The sequence below is a fragment of the Excalfactoria chinensis genome, chromosome 16 (genome assembly GCF_039878825.1).
Source record: "Excalfactoria chinensis isolate bCotChi1 chromosome 16, bCotChi1.hap2, whole genome shotgun sequence".
Lineage (NCBI taxonomy): Eukaryota > Metazoa > Chordata > Aves > Galliformes > Phasianidae > Excalfactoria > Excalfactoria chinensis.
In genome coordinates this window covers 240,132-262,770 of record NC_092840.1, presented here as the reverse complement: position 1 = coordinate 262,770, position 22,639 = coordinate 240,132, and the positions used below count along the sequence as shown (strand labels likewise).

At 52.6% G+C, this 22,639-nt stretch overlaps 1 protein-coding gene across 4 annotated transcripts in view; it reads left to right on the top strand.

Moving 5' to 3' along the window:
- RBM19 (RNA binding motif protein 19) overlaps positions 1–22,081 on the top strand; it is a 46,313-nt gene extending 24,232 nt beyond the window's left edge. For 2 of the 4 annotated variants that reach the window (XM_072351188.1, XM_072351191.1), the window contains 4 exons: positions 10,835–10,940; positions 14,891–15,011; positions 18,391–18,502; positions 21,793–22,081. In XM_072351188.1, the coding sequence (XP_072207289.1) occupies positions 10,835–10,940; positions 14,891–15,011; positions 18,391–18,482 (319 nt within the window). In that variant the 3' untranslated portion in view covers positions 18,483–18,502; positions 21,793–22,081. Of the gene's footprint in view, positions 1–10,834; positions 10,941–14,890; positions 15,012–16,560; positions 16,883–18,390; positions 18,503–21,792 lie in introns of those variants that run through there. The other 2 variants (XM_072351187.1, XM_072351190.1) reach the window with 1 other exon arrangement.
- The last annotated feature ends 558 nt before the right edge of the window (positions 22,082–22,639 follow it).

Below are 22,639 nucleotides of genomic sequence, written 5' to 3'. Positions count from 1 at the left end.
GGGCCCCGTCCTTGAGAAGTATAAGTGCTAAGTGCTCAGGCATCCAGTGTTGCTAGCAGATGATGTGGCATTTCTTTAATGCTAGACTGCAACTCGCTGTTAGGATGTGAGGTGTGCACACTGATGATGCCCTAGGGTGTCTGTGTAGGGGCATTGGGGCTGCACGAAGCTGCTCTGGAGTCAGTGCTTTCAGCCCTGGTGCTCCCGTTGCAGCTTAGCTCCTCTCAGTCCTTGCTTAGCAGGCACCATCTGCAGGTGAGATTGGACAGCACCTGGAAACATGGTGCTGTTAGGGATTAGCTTGAGTGATGGCTGCCTCCTTCCTGACTGAGAATCCTGCCCCATGGTGTCCTGCTCCCATGCAGGGCTCCAGGCAGTGCCATGCAGATCTGTGTGCTGAGAGTGGCTTGGATCTGTGGGGCTGCTTTATTTCTGGCGCTATCTTAAAAAGCATAAATTAATGTTTATGTGTATATATTTTTTGTCCTTCTTCAAGCTGCTGCTTCTGTGTGGAAACCCAAACACAGCAGTAACTGGGTTGCTATTCAGAGAGTAGATACGTAACCGGCCACTTTAATTTGACTATCCAAAACAAGCCATGGGGTTCAGGAGAGTGAAATAGGTTTTCAATGCTGTTTTTCGGTTTGAATCAAAAAGGTGTTCAACGTAGATAAGGAAACGTGTAACTTTGTGTTATCTTGGCAGGGCTGCTTTAAAAGGTGGATCTTCCCAAAAGCAGAAGGAAGATTTTTCAGTACATCCCTTTCCCTGCCTTGAATATTCATTTCAGCACTGGATTTTAATTTTTTTCCCCTCTCCCATGCTCAGTGTGCTCCACACTCGCAGGTCTGCGAGCCACAATGAGCTCTGGTTGGTTGTCCTGCTCAGTCCTGTTGCCCAGTGCCATGCAGGGCAGTGCTGGGCTGCTCCCCTGCAGCAGTGCTTCTCATTGAGCTCCATTTGTTTTTGCTTATCAGTGCAGAGGGTCTGGGGAAATGAGGAGAGCTGGCAAAGGGGCTGCGTGTCACACGTGTGTCAGATAGAACCATGGTATTCTGCTCTGGGGCTTTTGCAGCTTTTCTTTGCCAGTGAGGACTGGCACAAGTGTGTGCACACATGTCCTTTTCTTGCTCAGTAGGAAACGAGCAATGCAGCCCATAGAGGAGATAGCAGCCAGGGTTTCTAAGTAAACCACTCTTGTTGTTAGTATCATAAGGTCTTCTTTTGTCTGAACTACTCAGAAGTTTATATGCATGTCTGTATATAAGGAAGGAAAAACATGCACGACAAAAAAGCAGAACCTCACATTGGAGCTGGTGTCCTGCATTGCCTTTTGCTCATCCCTCTGGGGCTGGCAGCAGGACTGTGAGACCTGAGAAGTTGCAGTGTTGCTGGCCTAACTTGTGAGCTTGTATCTCAGCTTTTTCTCAGCAATCAAGGTGTTTGTTTTCTTGATTTTTAAAATTCTTCTTTGTGTCATTTCTTAGCTTGATGTTGGCACAACCACCTTCCATGTCTTTTGCTAGCATACGTGTGAGTATTTTTCTGTCACACTTCACAAGAAGGCCCTGAACGAGCCCCTAATGAGTCACAGTTTCCAGCTCAAGATGACGCTGTGTCTTTTATTTACATCTCTGTTTACATTGCTGCTCACTGCAGTGTTTCTTCCGCTCCCTCCACTGTGGTTTTCCAACCCTGGAGCTGGCCTCTTGCTGCTCCTGGCAGGCTCTGCCCAGGACTCCCTGTGTCCAAGCACTTGCTGTTGGCTTCTGCTGCCCGTGGCACCATGAGCATTTGTCTGCACTCCCCCCACACGCTGCTTTTCAAGATGAAACCAAGCCAAGGCAGAGCCTGCTGCCATCTGCCTTCTCGCCTGCCTTTGCTCCTCCCTCAGCAGTACCTGAACCAGCTCAGTGCTTCCAGGCATCAGGCAGAGAGATCTGAAATGTGACAGCCTGTTCCAAGTGAGTGCGGGCAACTCCTGCAGCTCATCCTCCCAGGAGTGCAGTGCTGGGGATGGACACTTGTTAGGTGTCCAGCAGCTCACATACCACCCCTTCCAGGATGCCTGTTTTCAGACTAAGGTTTTGTTAGTGGCATGGAGAACTGGTCCTAGGAAGATGCTCTGCTTTCTGCATACTCAGTGGTGGATGTACTGCTTCTCCATCTTTGCTTCTCCCAGCTTGGGTCTGATTACTAGTCCTCTGTCCCTTTCACCAGATGTCTGTGCCAGCAGCTGAAGGGTTAAAAGACATCGGGTTGGGGGGGGGGGTTGTACAGAGCTGAGGTACTTCAGATGCTCATTACTCACTGCCATCTTCCCCCAAAATCATATTAATTTCACGCTGTCATGCAGGACTGCGCTGTCTCTCCCGTCAGCATCCAAGGGGGGGAGTGCCTGGCTCTGCCTGCCATAGGGATGCTTGTGGGGAGAACTGCACCCCCTGTCCCCATGGCTGTGCCCCCCCTCCCCCCCCAGTAGGGCTGGGCTCCCACTGCCTGTGAGGTCCCAGGGGCCTGTGGTGCTTCTCCAGCCGCCCACTCTGGCTGATCGTTTTCCACACCTACAACTTGTGCAAAAACCCCATGAAATGAGGTGTGCTGCAGCAGGGGGAATGAGCGGGGGGAGCAGCCACCCTGCCCTACCTGCAGGCAGAGGTGATGCTGCTGGCAGGTCCCTTCTCACCTCCCCTTTCACACCACTGCAGCTCAACTCTCGTGCACCTCCGCACAGCCTACATCACCTCTTTCACTTTGTGATTTTCTGTTTTATTCTTTTTTTTCTGAGGATGGTGGGGGGGGGGGGTTAGGCTAAAAGGGTCAAGCTATCTCCTCCCTGTCTCCCATCACACCCTATGGCTGTGTTCCTTGCAGCACATGGTCCCCCAGTGGCAGTAATTCAGTTCCGCTGTGTGCAGTGGGCTCAGAGGGATGGCTCTGAGGTGATGCTGGCCATCCTGCAACCTGCAGGACCTGCTTGCTCTCACAAGCTGTTTTCCTGAGGAAATGGGGCTCTCCATCTGCCCGCATGACTTCTCACCCTTGAGGCTGAAGAGGGTGCAGGGCAGCTGGATTCCTACCAGTAACACAGGACTTGTGGTGGTGGTTGGAAAATGGTGCTCAGACCACTGCTGCCAGCACATAGTGCTGCTCATTGCCAGTGCTTTCTGATACCATTAACTAGCTGAGTGGCAATGAGTCAGGTGTTATTTTGTGTTCTTTAATCTCCATCCAAGCATCTCGCTCATGCTTTCCCATCTCCACTTCCTTTTGAGGTCCCTCTTCCCATAGATGCCATCCTCTGATGTGTGCCCTCCAGCACACTACTGGCACACAGCTGTAGCCTTTCATCAGCCCCAGCCCTGTTGGTGCCCCTGCTCTGCTCTCCCCCCAGCAACTCACAGGGAGCTCCCAGCCTTCCTTGGCTAGAGCACTGCATGCAGCAGCCAGCAGAGTCAAGGTGCATTGTGCTCTGCAGGAATGCTTCAGCATCCGTTTCTCCTTCTGTAGCAGCAAGCTTCCACTTGCTGGCATTGATGGTTGGACTGGATGATCTTATAGGTCTTTTCCAACCTTGGTGATTCTGTGATTCTGCTCTGTGCTGCAGATGAAGCAAGTAAGGGGGAGTGCACACCCAGTACTCCCAGCAAAAGCCCTTTGCATTCAACCCCTCACCTGCACTGTGGATTTTGCACATGGGGGGCATCACCATCTGGAAGCAGGAGCACTTTAAGCATGTCCTCTTTGTGCCTGGAGTTGGAACGTGGGTTCAAGGCAGGAGGAAGCAGCAGTGCTGGGATGTGCAAGGCACACAAGGACAGCTCCTGAGCCTGCACCTGTGTCAGCATGGAGCACAGAATGGGGCCAGGTCAGCACACTGTCCCAGCAGTGCAGCATTGAGGTGGTTGGTTACCACACAGGACTCTGCTGCTGTCTCTCAGCTGTTGTGGTGCAAGCTGAGGGAACACATCTGGAAATATTCCTGTGCTTACAGTGCTTCTGCAGCATATCAAGCTGCATGCAGCCTGACAACTGGTGGCAGTGCTGCTGCTGAGTTGTGCTCTGCTCTGCATCCTTTGTCTCCTCTTGGTCTGAGGAACTCGGATGCAGCTGTGGGAGCTGTGTACTCTATGCTGTGCTCGGATCTCACCATCCTCGCTGTACTGAGGCACCAGAATACAAGCACTTCACTCAGGCTTCCGCGTTCTGAATGCATTTGCATTCATTTGATCTTCCCTACATGTTTCTCTGTTCTCCTGATGAAAACAATTAATCTGGTTATTTTTCGAAGTCATCCTGCAGCTTTACAGGAACAAGGCTTAAATTAGGTTTCTCTTTAAAGCAGAGCTATGTTAAAATAGCTCTCTGCCTATAAATACCTCCTTGCTTCTATATTTATTCTCCAGCTTGGTGCAGGAGGGTCTGTGCTGGTTTCTGCCTGTAGGTACAAGATTGCAGCCAGTGTCCTGCAGCAGTGCTGTTTTCCATGCAGGGTGCCCTGTGTGTCCCTTTGGGGGCTTCAGGGCACGGCTGCCATCTCCCTTCTCATGTTTAGTGCTTTGCCAGTTGCACAAATTCTTCTCTCTTTGAAACCAGCTGACTCATAAGAAGCACAGAGCAAAGGAGATTTGTACTGGGCCCTCCTGCAAGCACTATTTTTAGCATAACTTATTTCTGACTGTAGTTGCACTCTGATCAGGATTTTCAAAAGAACCAGGAGTAGATGAATCCCCAATCTCAGCACTGTTCGGGCTGTGGGTTGCTTTGAAATCCCAACGTGCAGAAGGTGGGTGTGGGTATCGCCACTCCTCAGCCCTGCTCCTGCATGGTGCTGTGCTGGAGCTGCACAGCTCAGGAGCTCCACAGAGCACTGTGGGTATGAGGTCCATGAACAGATTCCAGTTCCATGTGTTTGGGATGTATGGGTGTCAGCCTGGTTCTTCTGGTGCCTGCAGTGCCTCACCTGGCACTGCACCTTCCCTTTGCCACCCCGAGCGTTGGGATGGAGAGGTACAGAAGGAGATCTGTTTGTGCTTTAAGTAACGAATCTTTAAGCATGAAAAGAATTGCAGATAATGCCCAGGTGTCTTCCCAGGGAGTGTGAGCATGCTTAGCGAGTCCTAGGCACTTCTCTTTGGTCTCACCAAAGCAAGGATGACAAGTGCCTCCAGCTGTGAGGCAGACCTCAGTAAGGAGTCGCATCTCAGCACCGTGCTAAGCCCTGTGGAGCAGGATTAAACGTGACAGCATTACGAAACCAAGCCTGGTGCTAGCACCTGTTTAAAAATGACTTAAGTGGGGGGATATTAAAACTTTAAAACCTGCCACTGTGCTGCTGATGGAGGATTTAAAAAATAATAATTACCGGGCTTTTTTTGTCCCCCTTTTTGCTTGGTTTTCAGAATTGGTTTCTTTCTGTTTAGCATGCAGCCTAATTGCGTAATTACACGATAGACTGGAGTAGAATTTAGTGTGTGTAATACCAGTTATAAAGAAGAGCCCTAATTATGTATATCTTCTCAGGTAAATAATACATCAGGGGCACGGAGTGGCCTAATTACTGCTCTGAAAACCTGCCTAATGACTAATTTACATGGAATTTCAGAAAGCTTTTGATAAGGTCCCTCATAAGCAACGTTAAAGAAAATAAATCGAGAAGGGATAAAATGTTTTGCTACATTTTTAAGCGAGTAGTTGAGGCTAAGGGGAAACAGCCCCCATAATCATGTTCTGTGTTCTGGGAGATAGGGAGGCCCTGGGGCTGCTGAGACCCCCGGAATAGAGCCTGAGAGCCCTTAGTAGGGAGCCTTGGAGGCTTCCAGAGCCTTGGTGGGGTCCCGTGTGAGCACGGAGATACAGCAGGGAGGAAGGCAGGAGGCAACAGCCTGGTAACAGGTGCATAGAGGAGCAGAGGACATTTCTCCCAACACCTCTGGCTGGCTTTTGGGCTCCCCGTTCAGCACAGATCTGCCTTGTGGGCACTACATGCATCCTGTGGGTGTCAGACAGGTAAAAGCAGGCTGTCCGCTGTGCCACACTCCACTTTCCTTTTGGGTCTCCTCTGTGTGTTCCCAACTGCTGGAGCCAAACCAGAAGAAGGGAATGAGCACAAAGGGCCCATGCACGCTGGGCAAAAATGGAGCATGGGGATCTTTATGCCTGGCCAGCGACATGCTAATTGGCTTTCCTTCCTAGCAAACTTTGCAAATGATGGTCTTTTAGTTGTCAGCAAGATAAACAGTTGCTGCAGCAGGTGTGCCAAAATCACCGTCTGGATATAATTAGACATGTTTACCAGAGAGCACCCAAGAAATGCAGCAGAGCTGCTTGTCTCAGGCATGTTTGGGGGTAGGAACTGGGCTGGCGGTGCTTTCCTGTGAGGTCACTGACAATAAGGCCTGTGGGTCAGAGGTGGATGCTGCTGGTGCTGCATAGCACAGACATACAAAACCCCTCTGTGCATTGAGTGTCTGCATGGCACAGGAAGGGAACAACCTCCTGCAGGGCCCAGAACATCCTCTCCCTGCAGCACAGCAGCGTGGTGCTCGTGGGCCCCGTCCTCTCAAAGAGGATCTGTGTTCTGGGATCACAGAATCACCAAGGTTGGAAAAGACCTACAAGATCATCCAGTCCAACCATCCACCAATCACCAATAGCTCTCACTAAACCATGTCCCTCAACACAATGTTTAAACGTTTGTTGAACATGTCCAGGGTTGGTGACTCCTCCACCTCCCTGGGCAGCCCATTCCACTGCCTGACCACTCATTCAGAGAAGCAGTGTTTCCTAATGTCCAGCCTGAACTTCCCCTGGCACAGCTTGAAGCCGTTCCCTCCAGTGCTATTACCAGTTACATGAGAGAAGAAGCTGACCCCCAGCTCACCACAGCCTCCCTTCAGGTAGTTATAGAGAGCTATGAAGTCTCACCTGAACCTCCTGTTCTGCAGACTGAACAATCCCAGCTCCCTGAGCTGCTCCTCATAAGGCCTGTGCTCTGGCTTTGTTGCCCTTCTTTGAACACACTCCTGGGCTGTGATGTCTTTCTTGCAGTGAGGGGCCCAGAACTGGACCCAGAGCTGAGTACATGGGGACAATTACTTCCCTGTTCCTGCTAGCAATACTGTTTCTGATGCAAGCCAGGATGCTGTTGGCCTTCTTGGCCCCCTGGGCACACTGCTGGCTCATGTTCAGCCAAACATCAGTCAATACCCCCAGGTCCATTTCCTCTACACAGTGTTTCAGCCACTCTGCCCCAAGCCTGTAGCCCTGCCTGGGATTATTGTGGCCAAAGTGCAGGACCCGGCACTTGGTTTTCTTGAACCTCATCCCATTGGCTCCAGCCCAGCTCTCCAGCCTGTCCAGATCCCTCTGTAGGGCCTCGCTACCCCCAGGCAGATTGACACAGGTCAGCACCTGGCCATGCCCTTGTGCTGCTGGGGTGACCTTCTTAGAGCTGCCTTTCTGCCCTTGGTACTGTGCCCAGGGCATTAACTCAGTCCATCGTGTTACACCATTTCTTTTCTTAATCCCAAATGCCTTCACTGGCTGACAAGCTTTGTGTGTCTTTGTGAGAGACTGGTAAGCAGCAGCCATCAGCTCAAGCAGTGGGTAAGTGTTGGCTTTTCAAGGCCGCCAAGGCAGGGAGCTGAGCCTGGTGGCCATCTCCAGCCTGCAGGGCCTTTGGAAGTGCTGCTCCTGGTTTTGGTGATCTCCTTCCATCAGGGCGAGTCATAAGGTGTTCCCCATGGAAAGGCTGGTTCCAGCACCTACCTCCTGGGGAAGCCTTGTGTGTCCTTCAGCACCTCTGTTCCCTCACAAGCAGGCGGCACTGCACCAGAGCTGTTGGTGGTGGCATTGAGCATCACCATTGCCCAGGGGCAGGACAGGGACAGCTGCCACTGGCTGGAGACATGGAGGGTTCTGGCTGTTGGTGGCTGGCTGTGCCCCTCTGCAGGTGCCCCCATGCCCTGCGTGCCCCTGTCCCCAGCTGCGGGGTTACCAAGGAGACAGCACTGATGGTGCTGGTGATAACAGTAATGGGGGAGATAGGTGGCAGATTAATTCCTGAACTCCCTAACAGGATTTAAGCTAACAAGAGAGGAGGGCTTTTTTTCTCCCTTCCTTTCCCTTCCTCCTTTCAGATATTTCCTGTGCTGGGGATAACAACACCGAGGAGTGTTAAATTGGCTCTGAATGTCCACCCCTGGCTGTCCGCATTCTTGCAACGATTTCATTAGCTTGAATTATCCACGTTATTTTCTTGTAATGGGATTAGCCGAAGTGGAGTCAGCCTGAGTCCTGCAGCGGGGGGCGGGAGGGCCGTCTGTGCGGATCTCATTAACTCCCACATGGGGTGGGCTGCCAGTTCACCTGGCACAGCCGCTGGCAGGGCCCTGCTTCCAGGGTGGGGGGACAGAAAGGAACATTCTTTTTTCCCTTCTTCTTCCTTTTTCCCCTGTAATGAGCACATCAGCATGGAAGCAGAGGTGGGTGTGGGCATCATTTACTGGGGGGCAGAAGGTCCTGTTTGAGGTTGAAAGGAGAGGGGAAAAAGCAATGTGATAGTGACTGTTGTGCATCAAAGGAATGAGTCTGAGCAGAGGTGTGCTGCAGGGATGTGGCTGTGCAAGGGGGGGGTTCTCATCTTGCTTGGGCCCTTCGTCCCCTTTCAGAACCTCTGCAATGAGTGGGAGCTCTGCCCCAGCTCCGTCCTGGGCCTGTGTCATACATCCCTGACCAAATTCCCATGCCATCATTAGCACTGGGTTTTCTTCCTGATTTAGGATCGTCCCATGCAGTGGGACATCAGTATGTATCTGAGAACATAAGAATGGTTTGTTTTGCACAAGGAGGAAGAAGGTTCCTGCCGAATACCCCCTGAGCCCATCCTCTGTGTTCAGCCATGCCAACGGGGGATGCACAAACACCTCCAGAAAATGGGCAGAGCCCAACATGCAGTGTGCTGTCACCAAGTGTGAGTGTCCACCTTCAGCTGGTCCTAGCCTTAGCCAGGATGTTGCTCTGTCTAGCGCTCCCATCAGAGAGCTGCAGGTTACTTCCTTGCATACCATCTGCTTCGTTCCTTCTTGTCACCCCACTGGGACAAGCCATGTTCATGTCCCCACTGATAGCACTGCTCCCAGGGGCTTTGCAGCTGGCCCAGCCCAAGAAGCCTTGCTCTGCAGGGGGTAATTGAGTTCCCCTGCCTCTGCTTCTCTCTCCCATCCTCCCCAAATCTGGAGGAAATAATTGGAAAAGAGAGGTGTGAGCCTCTGCCTGGTGCTGGAGAGGAAAACATTAAAGGCCCAGACTCTCCACTTCATTCACAGCTCCTGGGATAGTAATTGCTGTGTTGTGGTTTCTAATTAGCGCCGCAGCAGGGGAGTGTTTCGATTCTCAGCCTTGCAGAGCCAGCCCTGTCCCCCACTGCCCTGCTGAGCATTACAGTTCTGTCCTGGGTGCTGCTGTCCTGGCTCAGCTGCCCCACAGCTGCACCACTGCCACCCTGATCCCACAGACATGCTGCTCCAGGTTTGGACCCCGCTGTTGGTTTATTCACCGCCAACTTCTTCCCTCTGCTGTTCTGCATCCCCCACAGCTCCCCCACATAGCCACCCTGCTGCCATTCACCATGCTGTTCTGTTGTTCCCTGTGCTGTGCATCAGCTCTCAGCGTGGTGCCCAAAGGAGGTGCTTGGTGCTTTCGTGCACAGAGCAATGCTGTAGCACTGCAACCAACATTCTGTTCCCCCATGCCACACATCTCATTTCCCACAGATAATGCATTGGGGTCCCCATGGTGCATCAGATGAGGGCTCAGTTCTCACCTCTGTGAGCCAGGAGCCCTCTTATTGGCCACCACAGTATTCCCTCCCTGGGGCATCCAGCACCCAGAGGGACACAAAGCTCTCTGCCCCACGTGTCGCACAGGAGCGCTGTGCCCCACACACAATCCCTGCAGCTGAGGCCATGCATCCCCTTCAGGGGGGTTTGTTTGTTTGTTTGTGTGGCAGTGGCCCGAAGGGGGCATGAGGGAGGGAGAGCTCAGGCAGCCCTGAGGAGGAGGCGTGCGAATTCATTTTGAGGCTTCATCATGGTGCATTTACACAGCGCGTTGCCTCGGGAAATTGGGTGGATGGATGCCTGGTCATGCTGCCAGAGCTCCAGGTTAACTCCCAGATTTAGCTTATATTATTTCATGAGAGCATTTATGGCCTTTACTGTGTTTATTCCCAGGTGCTCTCTGGCACTGCTGCATCCTGGGCTCCTTTTGTATGTGCGAGAGTGTGTGCAGGTTTTCAAATAAAATAGCACATCCAGTCCAACCCGGTCTGCATTAAATATTTATTGGTTGCAGTTTGTGCATATGTGTTTGATAAATGGAAGCGAGAGGAGGGGAAGCAGGAGCTTGGACACAGGCAGAACATGGGCATTATCCTGGATTCCCAGGAGTGGCACACAATGAGCTGTGCTGGAGTCGTGCTCCTGGGACTGGGGTGGGGGCTGCAAGGTTCCCATACCTCAGACCTGGCTGCAGGCACAGCCCTGCCCTAGGGCCCTGCTTTCTGCACATCTCCTCAAAGGAGGGGATGTACAGAAGTTACACCAAGGGAGGTGCTTGCTCTGTGAAGGTGTCAGCAGGATGGGTGAATGGCCTTTGGGATCCAGCTGTTAGGGGGAGCCTTGGTGGTGCTTTTCCTTGCAGGAAGCAGGTGGCCTCAGCACATGGATCGCTCAGCTTCTGGGCTGCCTGCATCCGGAAGTGCCGTGATCTGGGTTAAACATGGCCTTCCCATCAGTCTCAGTGTCCTCACTTCTCCTCCCCTTATTCACAGCACCTTTGGGGAGCTGAAGACCGTCCGGCTGCCCAAGAAGATGGCAGGAACGGGCTCACACCGCGGCTTCGGCTTTGTGGATTTCCTCACCAAGCAGGATGCCAAGGTGAGGCTCCCTCCTTTACCAGCCCTTTCCTGGACCAGGGGGATTTGGGGGCTGCTTGCTGGGGCTTGCCCCAGGTCTGACACACTGTTGGACTCACCACAGAGCTGTGTTGGAGCCAAGCCCCAAAGGTGGGCAGCACCCAGAGGTAACTTTGCCTCTGTGTCTGCATTCAGGACATTGGCATATTGTCACCCCCACTGAAGCCAACACTCTGAGTCCCCACTGGAGATTACTTCTGAACAGCTCTTCTCTGCAGCTGTGGGGAAGGCCAAGAATGGCTGCTGGGACAGCTGTGCCTTGCAGTACTGTGCTTCGGACCTGCCAGCCTCTGCCTGTGGGATGAATGGCCTACAGAGCAGTGCTAACAGCCACCAAACAGTCAGATGTGCAGAGCTGCTACCCGGGGCTTCTGGGGACAGTTGGCTCTGGGATGTGGCATGGGCTTCATGTCCAGAAAACAAATGGTCCCATGTGGTCCTGCGTGAGCTGGCTGACTAGAGGTGGCTCATGGGAAGGAAAAGAAATTCCAACACAGTATCACATTTTTCAAAGTGCCTCCTGGAGCACCTTACAGGAGACATGAGCAGTGCTGGTTGGGAATGAGTTCTGAGCAAGGAGTCCCCACTCAGAGAGCAGTGTGATGTCCCAACCCCTGTCCTCCAGCACTCCTGACAGGGAGAGTCAGCCTTGGGGAGGGTTTGCTCCTACCAGCACAGCGTGTTTGCAGGAGGCAGGACAGCACTTGGTGTGCTGGGCAGTGCTCCCAGACAGCAGGTAGCACCAGCAGGATGACTGACCATCCTGGACAGCTTTGTTTTGTGGTGTGTCTGTGATGCAATGGGTGCAAGTTATCATGAAGGTGCTCTTTGGGTGTCCCTGCTGCTAGCAGTGTGTGGGATCGGTAGGAGGAGCGACTGTGGGTATGGGCCAGGGGTTGTCACTGTGGTGTTACTGCCTGAAACCGCTCCCAGTTATCAAGACCATGAGCAGAGGTGATGGAGGGAGGAGCAGGGAGCAGGCATAGCCTGTGTTTATATTTTTAGACAGGATCCATTGATCCACGATCACAAGGGACTATTAGATCATCTGTTCCAGCATGACCTCCCATATAGCACAGCACATGGGGTTTCTGTGTTAGTCCTCTATTGATCCACATTCAAACCTCCTTTGACTCAGCACCATGCTCCCCTGCGGGTTGTGCACCTCCAGGACAACTCTGCTTGGTACACCTCTGCTCAGAAGGAGCCTCTGCTAGCTGCACTTTCAGCTTCACATGGAGCAGCCGGGTTGCAAGAGAGAGGTGCCCTGATCCAGGTGCTCCTGCTGTCAGCATCTAGCAAGGGCCAGCACTCCTCTGTTCCACAAAACAGGAACAGCCCTGGAGCTTGAGCCCTGAGAAAGATCGCTCTGAAGGTTCCTCTTCTTTTCCAGCAAAGCAGCTTTTCTTCCTTCCTTCCTTTTTTTTTTTTTTTTTTTTTTTTTTTCCCTTTTTTTCAACCTCTTCTCTTTTAGGGATTTAATTGTCTCATAAGTGGCACATCAAGTACACTCCATTGGCCGTCTGGAAAAGGATGTGCTGTGTATTGATGAATAGGATCCTGAATATTGTAAACACAGCCATAATTGGCTGAGAGTTTATTGCTAAGTGAAATGAGAGAGGAGGGGAGTGGGCCTGGAGACCTCTGAGCTGAATGGCTGCAGACGATCAATGACTTTTTTTTCCCCCTAAGAGTGGTAATTTGGGAGTCGCTTATAAGCATCTTATAAAACATGATGCTTTTATAATAGAACAGTTATGGTGGCTTTGTTGGGCATTTAAAACCTGTGACCTCCCCATTTGTCTTTCTCTGAGCCGTGACAGAGGTTCTCCAAAGCTGGGACAGAGGTGTGGGCTCCCACTGCAGTTCTGGGTGGAGCCCATGTGGTTTGCTCCCTGTGGCTGTGGGATGGTCCTGGTGTGGGCGCCTTGCATGCAGTGTTAACTCTGGTTACAAAAGTGTTAACCATGGGATACGCTTCCTGAAGTTCCCTGTGCAGAATTGTTGTGGGATTGTTTTTATTTTTAAACTATTAACTGGGAGCCAAGTTTCCACTTTTCTCCCTCGTTGATATAAAAATACATCTGCTCTCCAAATAGAAATTGCCCTTTTGGGAAAGACAGACAGCCCTTTAGAAATGTGCACACATGGAAGGAAGAATCCTGCGTGCAGCTGGCGCTGCCGCAAGCATCCTCGGGTGGGACTGTTTCTTGTGAAGAAGGGAAATGTATCAGTCTCCTAATGGTGGTGACCCTTTGTCCCTCCGAAGCTGCCAGCCCGAGGCTCTTCAGCTTGAGTGTTTAACAGAGCAAGACGGGACTCCAGGCAGAGCAGACCCATCCTCAAATTAACGGAGCACGCAGGGATGGCCACAACACCCCAGCCCAGCTGTCCTGTGCGGCACAGTGCTCTGCACACAGCGGGTGCAACCCCCAGCAGCATCCTGTGCCCGCAGTCCGTCTGCTTGTCTGCTTTTCCTCCCTTTGTACTTCTCCTGTTGTTCAAATGTGTTTTTCTCCTCCCTTTTTTGTGCAATACCAGCAGTGGCACATTTCCCCTTCTTGCAGAAAGATGTCAGGCCGTGTGGGTGTATGGAGGGAGCAGTACTCCACTCCCCTGCTATCATCAGCGTATCCTCTCTTTTCCCTGAGGTGGCATGGAACACACTCAAATCAGTGAATTCACCATTTTTATTTTCATTGGTTTCCAAAGGAAATGACATTGGGTGTTTTTCACCTGAAGCTCACACACAGCTCCTCCTCTGCAGCTCCAGCCCAGGGAACCCCACAGCACTGGGTGCTCTGCTTCTCCCATGTGTTAAGAGTGCTGAGGTTGAGCAGGCGTTGTGCACTGCCCACATCCCACCAGCAGGTTCCTTCATCACACAGCAGCCCTGTCTGCACTGTGGGACCAGGGGATGCTGTATGTACCTGCGCCCTGTCCTGCAGCTTCCTCTGCCGGTTGCTGCAGCTTGTGTGCAATCCTGAAGTCAAAATGAACAAATGAGAGCCGATGGTGAGCGCTGCTGTATTTTGCCAGGCAATGGCAATGGCTCTTTGTGCCAATGCAAACAGCCATCAAAGCTCCCCACTGCCGCTCCCCCGAGTGTTTGTTTAAGCCAACACATTGCTCTGCTAATTGGATCCCATTCTGAGTGGAAATGGGCCTTTTAAAACAACAGCAGTGGCAAATAAAGGCAGATGTAGCTGCAGAAGGCTGCAGCCCCTCATAGGGAAGCACACCCCGCAGACGTGAGGCCTGTGTGAGTCTGTGGGAGTGTCAGGGTGGAGAGATGGAGAGCACTGATATGCCAGCAGGGTGCAGGGAATGGGACATGCATCCCTCTCCTCTGGACTGAATGGAAGTTATGGGAATGATGGAGAGTCAGACCACTGAATTGTTAAGGTTGGAAAAGACCTCTAAGATCAATAAGTTCAGCCCCAGCCCATCCCCACCATGCCCACTAACCATTGGGTTGTGTGTTGCTGTGCCAGCATGGAATGGGGGGTTCCCAGGTGCACTAGGCAGTTATTTGCATATTTCCCTTCTCAAGGGCATGTGCTGCCACAGTAACAACAGGGACCAGATGCTACCTGACTCCCCACACTGCCCCCCACCTCACCGGGCAGCAGCACTCCTGGCCCCAGGGCTGTCCCATGGCTGCACCCAGAGCTGAGCAGCTGTGTGGAGCACCTGCTGCAGCCCGCAGGGATAGTGTGTGGTGATTGCTCTTTGCAGATGTGTAGAAGATAAATGATCAGGCCAAAGGTGCTGATGGAGACGAATCCTGCCCTGTCAGAGCAAAGTGCTCAGAGCAGGGTGTTCTCTCCCTTTCAGATTCAGGGCAGAGGGAGGGACATCTTTGTTTTTCCTTACTTCTTATTTTCTCCTTTTTTCCACTTCAATCTTCAGAAAGCATTCAATGCCCTGTGCCACAGCACACACTTGTACGGCCGCAGGCTGGTCCTGGAGTGGGCAGACACGGAGGAGACGGTGGAGGCCCTGAGGCGGAAGACAGCTGACCATTTCCACGGTAAAGCATTCTCCTGGCTGCTGGCACACACAGCTGGCACCAACCTGCTGGCACCAACCTGCTGGCATATGGCCGTACTGTGCCGGCCCTTCCACACCCAGGAGAAGTGGGCACACTGCATGAAAACTGCGGCACTCAGGGATCAGAGTATGCAGCTCTGTGCAGGTGGAGCAGAGGGCTGCAGGCTGGCCGGGCATAGATACCAATTAACCCATTGCACTGACAGTACCAGGGCTCTCTGTGGCAGCTACAGGCTCTGCTGTACCAGCACCTTGCAGTGTTGCAGAGATGGGTATGGCAGGGGATGAGCAGCCCTGGTGGCACTGTGCTGCACAGATAACCTCCCAGCAAGGGAGTGTGGGCAGGTATGGGCACTGGGGGGGTGATGGGGTCACAGAGAAGCTTGATTGCAAAGAACAAATAACGTGACCATTGGGTGGGATCCAGAGAGTGCTGTTTGGATCAGGTGCCCGAGAGTGACAGCTCGGCAGATAGCAGCACTGCAGGTTGCTATTGACAGCCATTGACAGCGCAAACGCATGGCTTGGCAAATATTTATGTAGGAAGGGCTCCCCTGGGCTGGAGGACTGAGCTGGAGATCGATGCTCTCCTCCCGAATCCCCTGCAGCATCCGTTACCACTGTCGCACACCTGCCTGTCACCAGGGGTGGCATAGCACCATGGTGTTGGGCAAAGCACAGTTTCCAGTACTGGAGATTGTGGATGAGGGGGAAGACGTGGGTGGGAGCTAGATGTGTGGCTGGGGGGACATGGGCTGAGCTCCAGCATGGGCTCTGAGAAGACCTAAAGGAGCTTGGTGATGTCTGCTGTGTATAACAGCCAGGACATACAGCTGCAGGCATGCACTGGGAGCAGGGAGGACAGGCACTGGATGTGCCCTCTGGAATGTAGCTCCCTGCAGCAGTGTGGAGCCAGGCTTCAGGCAGCACAGCTCATGACCAAGCCCATGGCCAGGCTCTGGGCAGCATAGCTCCATGGCACAGCCTGTGGCCAGGCTCCAAGTGACACAGCTCATGGGACAGCCTGGGGTCAGTCTCACACAGCTCACTGGCACAGTTAAGACCTGCTTGCCCCTTCAGCAGCTCTGGGGCAGCATCAGTTTGGCCTCAGAATGCACAGAGCTGGGCTGCAGGAGATGAAGTATTCTCCATCCCAGCACCACCTCCCTTCTGTTCAGTCAGGCACCTTACTTCTGGACACTGCTTACATAAATTTTACCCCTCAGGTCATGTTTGTTAGGTTGGAGAGATCTGGTCCCCAAGTCTTGTCTGTACAGGCATTTATCATAGCAGACAGGTCACGTCTGAACCATCATTTCCAAAGATTCAACAGACATCGTAGGATGGACCCCTTCCTTTACTGCACTGCACCTGGTGCTTTGCAGTCCCACCCAGGGCTTTTTGTGTGCATTCATGAGCATCCCCCTGTTCACGTACTGGTAGCGTGCAAACCTACACATCCATCCATCCATCCATCCATCCACCCACCTCCTTTGATTTGAATCCCTTTCCCTTCATGCCCACCACAGGTAGTGTGTCTGCACCACGTTCCACTCCCATCCGCCCTGTTGCCATCGACCTGTGTTGGGAGCACCATGCCAGCGGACCGCTGCTCTCCTGCCAGCACTAACATGGGCACCAGCTGCGCCAGGCACTCCTACTCCTTGCCATCAATCAGAGAATTAACTGACAGATGGGGAATGCTGCACCGAGCACAGGAAGGGGAAGGGCTGGCTTGTGCTGGGGGACGAAGCAGTGGGAGCTATGAGGCTGGGTTTGGGGTCCAGCCCTTGTTTGGGTGGGAGAGGGCAGAGAGAGGAGGGCAGGGGCTGAGCCCCTGCTTGCTCCCCCCCCACCAAGCTGCAGCCTGCGATCTGCTGCTTCCCATCCATTGTGGCTCCCTTTTTATTGTCTTTCTTTCTTTTCTTTCTTTCTTTCTTTTTTTTTTTTTTTTTTGCTTCTCTTTTTTTTTTTTTTCTTTTTTAATTTTTTTTTCTTTCTTTTTGAGAGCGCATCTGTAACTAATGCAAACACATGCCGTAGCCAGAGAGTAAACCCCGCAGGATTAGTGTGGCATCCACAGCACCACCATGGTGTAATCCCACTGTAATCCCTACCGGCCCGCCCCGGCTTTGGCTGTTGTTTAAAGGGAGTAAATGGGATCGTTAGTGGCAAATCCTAACTGGCCTGGAGCAGCAGGATGGACCTCCGACCAATCCACTTCCACCCTCCTTTTTTATTATGTTATTTCTCTATTAGCCTTTCTCCTCCCTGTTAGCTGGCCATGGGCTGCCTGGTGGCACATGGCATGGTGTGGGTGTCTGCATGGGGTGTAGGTGACAGCGTGGAGCAGTGCACAAGTTGCAGTGTGCCTCTGAGGGGGCTGCAGGGTCAGGATGTCCCTGCGCCCCAGGTGTGTGTGCAGTGGATGTGGGGAGCTGAGACCACGCTTGGTGCTGTCTCACCTCAGCTCAGGACAGCAGGCAGGAGGCGCTGGGTTAGGGCCTTCCTCTGGCATCGGTCATCGTTTTTTGTGTCTGTGAGTGCCCTGATGGGGCTAGAGCTGTGCATGGGGTCTGGGGTGGCAGCTGCACCCCTTCCCACAGCCCCCAGGAGCAGGCGGGCCCTGGCACTCTGACAAGGAATTAATTGAAAAATAAAATCGTTAGGTGAGAACTCCAGAAATGCAAAACTGCTCTGAGCTGAAGGAGGCAGAGGAGGGGGATGTGAGCTTTTGTCAGGTTAATTTCTTCTGTATTGATGTTTTGTGACATTTACTTGTTGTTTATCTCCCGCAGCAGCTGTAATACTAAAAGAAAACGCACAGCTTGTTCCATTTATTTATTTTACACCTTTTCTTCAGTCCTATGGTATGTTTGTTTGTTTGAGAAACCCAGCGAGGCTTTTGATGTCTGAAGCAGGATTCAAACAACTGTTCTCCATGTGCTCCACAGCTGCTGGCAGGGAGTAGGGGGTGGCTTCTGCTGAGGGCACTCTGCACCTGGCGGGGGGACATGGCACTGCCATGCACACAGCACAGGGCAGGCAGATCCAGCACTGCAGGCAAGCATCATCATCTGGGCTCCACTAGGACTGGGGTCTGGCCCTGAGGGACCAGCCTGGTTTCCGGGCAGCTCGTGTGGCCACTCTTGGATGTGGGATGGGTGAACTGCATTTAAGGGTTGGCATCGTCATGTATTGGCTGGAGTTGGGCTCATGGCTTCCAGCAGAGCCTTGAAGCAAAGTTGCTGTGGGTGTGGAGACAGCTTCTCAGTGGTGCCCATGGGGTTGGTGGGGCAGCACTGTGGTACCCCATTGTGACCTTCACCTTCATTTTTCTCTCGCCTGTGCCTCTACAGATTCCCCAAAGAAAAAGAAGAAATCAGAGATGTTGGGTGAGATCCTGGAGCAGATAGAGGAGGAGGAAAGCAACAAGGATGGAGGCCTCTAGCCAGTCTCCAGCATGGTGAGGTGGGTATGGCAGAGCTGGCTCTGCAGGATGTGCCTCGGGCTGCAGCAAGACACAGTGCTGCAGGCAGGGGGGACAGCTCCTCAAGCTCCTCAGGGTGTGTGGCAGGGAAGTAGGTGGCTTAAAGCCATACTTTGTGAATGCTTACTTTCTCCTACCTCCTTACAGACCTCACAGGGATACATGGCTGCAGGGGCAGTCCTAGCAGGGTTACATTACTGCCTGCCTCATGCAGCGTGTTGCAGTGTGCTCATGGCCTCAAGATAGCATTTGTTCCCCTGGAGCAGCTCAGCTGAAGGATACATCCAGTGGTCAGCAGCTCAGCAGCATGCAGCTGGAGAAAGGATGGAGAAGCATTGCCCAGAACCAGGCAGGCCCAGTTACTGGCATGCAGCTGTGCCACTGCCCACACACAGTGTCTGCAAACCTCCTCAGCTCTGCTCTGCTGCTGGAGCTGGTGCTCCCAGCTCTGCAACTGCTTCCTGGCGCCACACGCTGCATCTCTGTGCCCCCAGGAGCCAGAACTGCAGGCTCTGGGACTGACCCCCAGGCTCACTCACAGGCTGTGTGGTACTAATGCCTGCCCCTTGCTGCAGCACCAGCATGGTACCCAGGACCAGGCCTTGCCCTGGGACAGGTATTTGTTCCCATTGTGCAGGTGGATAAACTGAGGCACTGTGCTGGTGCAGCACTGTCAAAGCAGATGTCAGCTGAAGTAGGGATGAGTTCAGTGCAGAGTGCTGGAATCTGTTTTTGTATTGTTGCTGTCTATGCTTTTTTTGCCCAGCATTGATGAGTTGTGATCCTGGTGGGGTTGGGAGGGTGACACCAGGGGAGCAGGGTAGGCAGCAGAGCCCTGTGTGTTGGAGAGCTGCCATCAGCTCAGCCTGGGGGAAAGAGACATCTCAGAGGAAGGGACAGTGAAAGATGGGGAGGGATGGGAGGCACGTGGCACAGCAAGAAAAGATGAAAACCATCCCAAGATCCATGGGAGAAGTGCTGCAGGGTAAAAATGTATATATAAATTGCTAGGTAAAACACAAGGGTTGGACAAGGATGCTCAGCAGGAGGAAGGCACCAGCAGCACAGTGCAGCCAGGGCTGAGCAGGGCCCTGCCCGTATGCTGTCCCCAGCAGTGTTTCAGCAGAGCCTCGCAGGACTACAGATTCGGGTTGGATTTTCCCGTGTTGGTTTTCTTTTCTTTTTTTTCTGTGCCTTTTTCCCTCCCTCATTGTCTTTTGTGGCAGGGCAGGGTTCTTGCTGCGCATCTCTGAGGTCTGCAGCGGCGGCGAAAAGGATTAGCGCAAGCAGAGCATGTAGGCTTTAGAGAACAGAGGAGAGTTTGGTTTCAACATCTAATTCAATTTGTTCTGCCGAGATTGAAATATGAAATGGTTGCCAGTCAAATGTTCTAAGGTGGGAGGAGAGAGGAGAGGGGAGAGGGAGCCTTCCAAATTTAAATTTTAATGAAAATTAATTTAACCCTTTGATATGTTTTAAAACATGTTATTTCCCTGTCAGGATACGGGGCTGGAAAACATTCACGGCTTTTTTCCATACCTTCAAATATAATGAAGATTTTCTTTTTCCCTTAATGATACTTATCTCATTGAGCAGTTTGACACTGGTTAATTTTTCAGGCGATTTGGTATCGGGGAAATCTGTTTGATGTGCACGGGTTGGGGGGGCTGTGTATGTACACAGCTCTGTGCCCATACTTTAATTATGGAAGTGCTGATCGCAGACGTGGAGAACAGTTGGAGTTAATTCCCACTTTGCAGGCAAGGACCCAACGTCTTTGTTGCGTACGGAGGATCCCGCACAGCACACCCTAAAATGACATCAGGTGTAATGGGAGCATTCCGAGCTGTGGAGTCGCTCTGGGGTGCTGGCTGCAGCTGTGCTGGGAAAGGGGAACGAGCATCTCGCCTCTGCATGTCCTGCTCACCCCACTGCTGCTCAGCACAGCCAGCAGCCCCTGCCCAGCTCCGTGCCCCAGAGCATCGCGTGACGTGGACGTGCTGCCTCCTGCTTCCCAAAATGTGTGCATCTGAGAGGGGGAGAAATCGCATGGCAGGGCTTGAGATTTCAGACTTATCCATTCATGAATAATAATCAGGCTCAGTAATTCACAGTAAATGGGTATCCAAATTGGCTAATAAGGGAGGCTTTCACCCCAAACTGGAGCTGGGAAGAGAGGCAGAGAGAATATCAACAAACGTTGGCTGAGGCATATGTGCACGATGTGACCTGAATGGGAGAAATATGCAAAGCGATGAGAGCGGGAGCATGGCTCTGCCAGGGGCTCCATGGGGCAGAGGGGCAGCAGCAGCACCCTGCACCCTGCCTGGGGATGGCGCTTTCCCAGCACACATCCCACCAGAGCCTTGCAGGGCTGCAGGTTGGTGTTGGATTGCAGGCCTGTGGGATGGGTCGGTGCCTGAGACTGCTGCCGCTCACTGCACTCGGGCTGTCCTGGGGGCTGCAGGACCTGGCAGCAGACATAGAAGCTTTGCCTTCCTGCTGGCATGGAGCCTGCAGGTGTGCAAGGAGCAGCTTGCTCGCAGGCATCTAGGTGCATGCAGGATGCAAGAGGAGGAAAGGGGGAAAACCTGCACGTGACTTCATGGGGCTGAAGGTACTGAAAATGAAGGAAGCCACCAAAAAATAAAAATAAAAAGAGGAAAGCAGAAAAATTGGTGCATGAAAGTGAAGACAGGATGGGTGCTCAGGGCAGCGGCTGTGAGGCAGGGCCGGCTCCTCCTGCCTGGAGCTGGGCACTGGGACATAGGAGTGGGCATGCCCTTCCCAAACTGCACACTCAGGTACTGGCACTGCTGCAGGCGGAAGGCAGAGCTGTGGCTTAGTTAGGATGCAGCCCTCAGATCTGCGCTCTCCCTCTGATGGCTGAGTGTGATTGACACTTACAAATTACCCAGCCAAAAGTGTCGAGTCTTTGACCCCTGAGTAACATCTTTGGCAAGCCTGAGATTTGCCAGCATTTTGTCATCTAATTACTACAAATCCCTTGAAAATTCTCTGGCTGGTGAATTTTTAATGCGGGACAATCTCAATGTGATGCATGGCCCATATGGGCACGCACACACACACACACACTCCTGCCATTCCCCCTAACCTGCCCATTCTCATCCTTTCCCTTTCCACTCCATCACCTCCCTGCCCCAGCACTGCAGGGCCCAGGGCTGCACCCCAGCTCCTCCAGCCCCACCACCTCCTGCAAACTGTGCGGCAATGGCTGCTTCATGGCATTGCCTTTATTCTCTTTTCCTAGGGTTGATGGATGGAGAACCAATGGATTCTCAGTGGACACGCACCTGTTGTGTACCCACAGCTGTCCGCCCATCCCCAGAGTGTGCTGCCACCCCAAGACCCCCCTGTATCCACAGCACCAGGGCAGGAGCACAGTGCTCAGACTTCATCATCGATGTGGGAGTCCTCTCTGGCCCCAAGGACTCTGGCAGATGTGCTCTTCGTGTCTGAAGTAAATGATTATTTGTGTACCATTAAAAGCCACACATATATTTTTAATAAGAGCTTTCAAAAATATCAAGGTTTTCTTGGATGTATTTCTGTATTTGTGGGGTTATTCTGTCCTGATGGGTGGATAAGGGTGATAAGGGAGTGGGGCTGGGGCCATGATGTGTTCAGCCCTGCCTGTGTCCCTTCTGTCCCCACTTGCAGGCAGCTGCCTCCCGCCCCTGCCTGGCTTTCAAAGGGAAAGAGGCTTTGCTTTGCAGCCAGACTACCACGTTACATATGTACGCAGCTGATAAAGTATTTTCACTTCACCCCTTTCCCCTCTGGGAATCGCTGTCTTACGGCAAAACTGTTTTGTCTGACAAGGGCTGAACAGATTACACGTGTTGGCTGCAAACACGGGCCCTTTTTTTTTCCTTTTTGAGAACTGCATACCTTAAAAAAAACAATGATCCTTGCAGCACCTCAATGCCTGGGGTGCCATGCACGCTGCCTGTGCCCGGAACAAGGCACTGCCCTGCATCTGCAGCCATGTCTCTCCAGGTCTGTGTCTACTGTTTGTCTCACATGGTCCCATCAGAGCCCCAAGCCACCGAAGTGGCCTTGATGCTATTCAGTGCCTGCATCAGCAAGGCAGGACT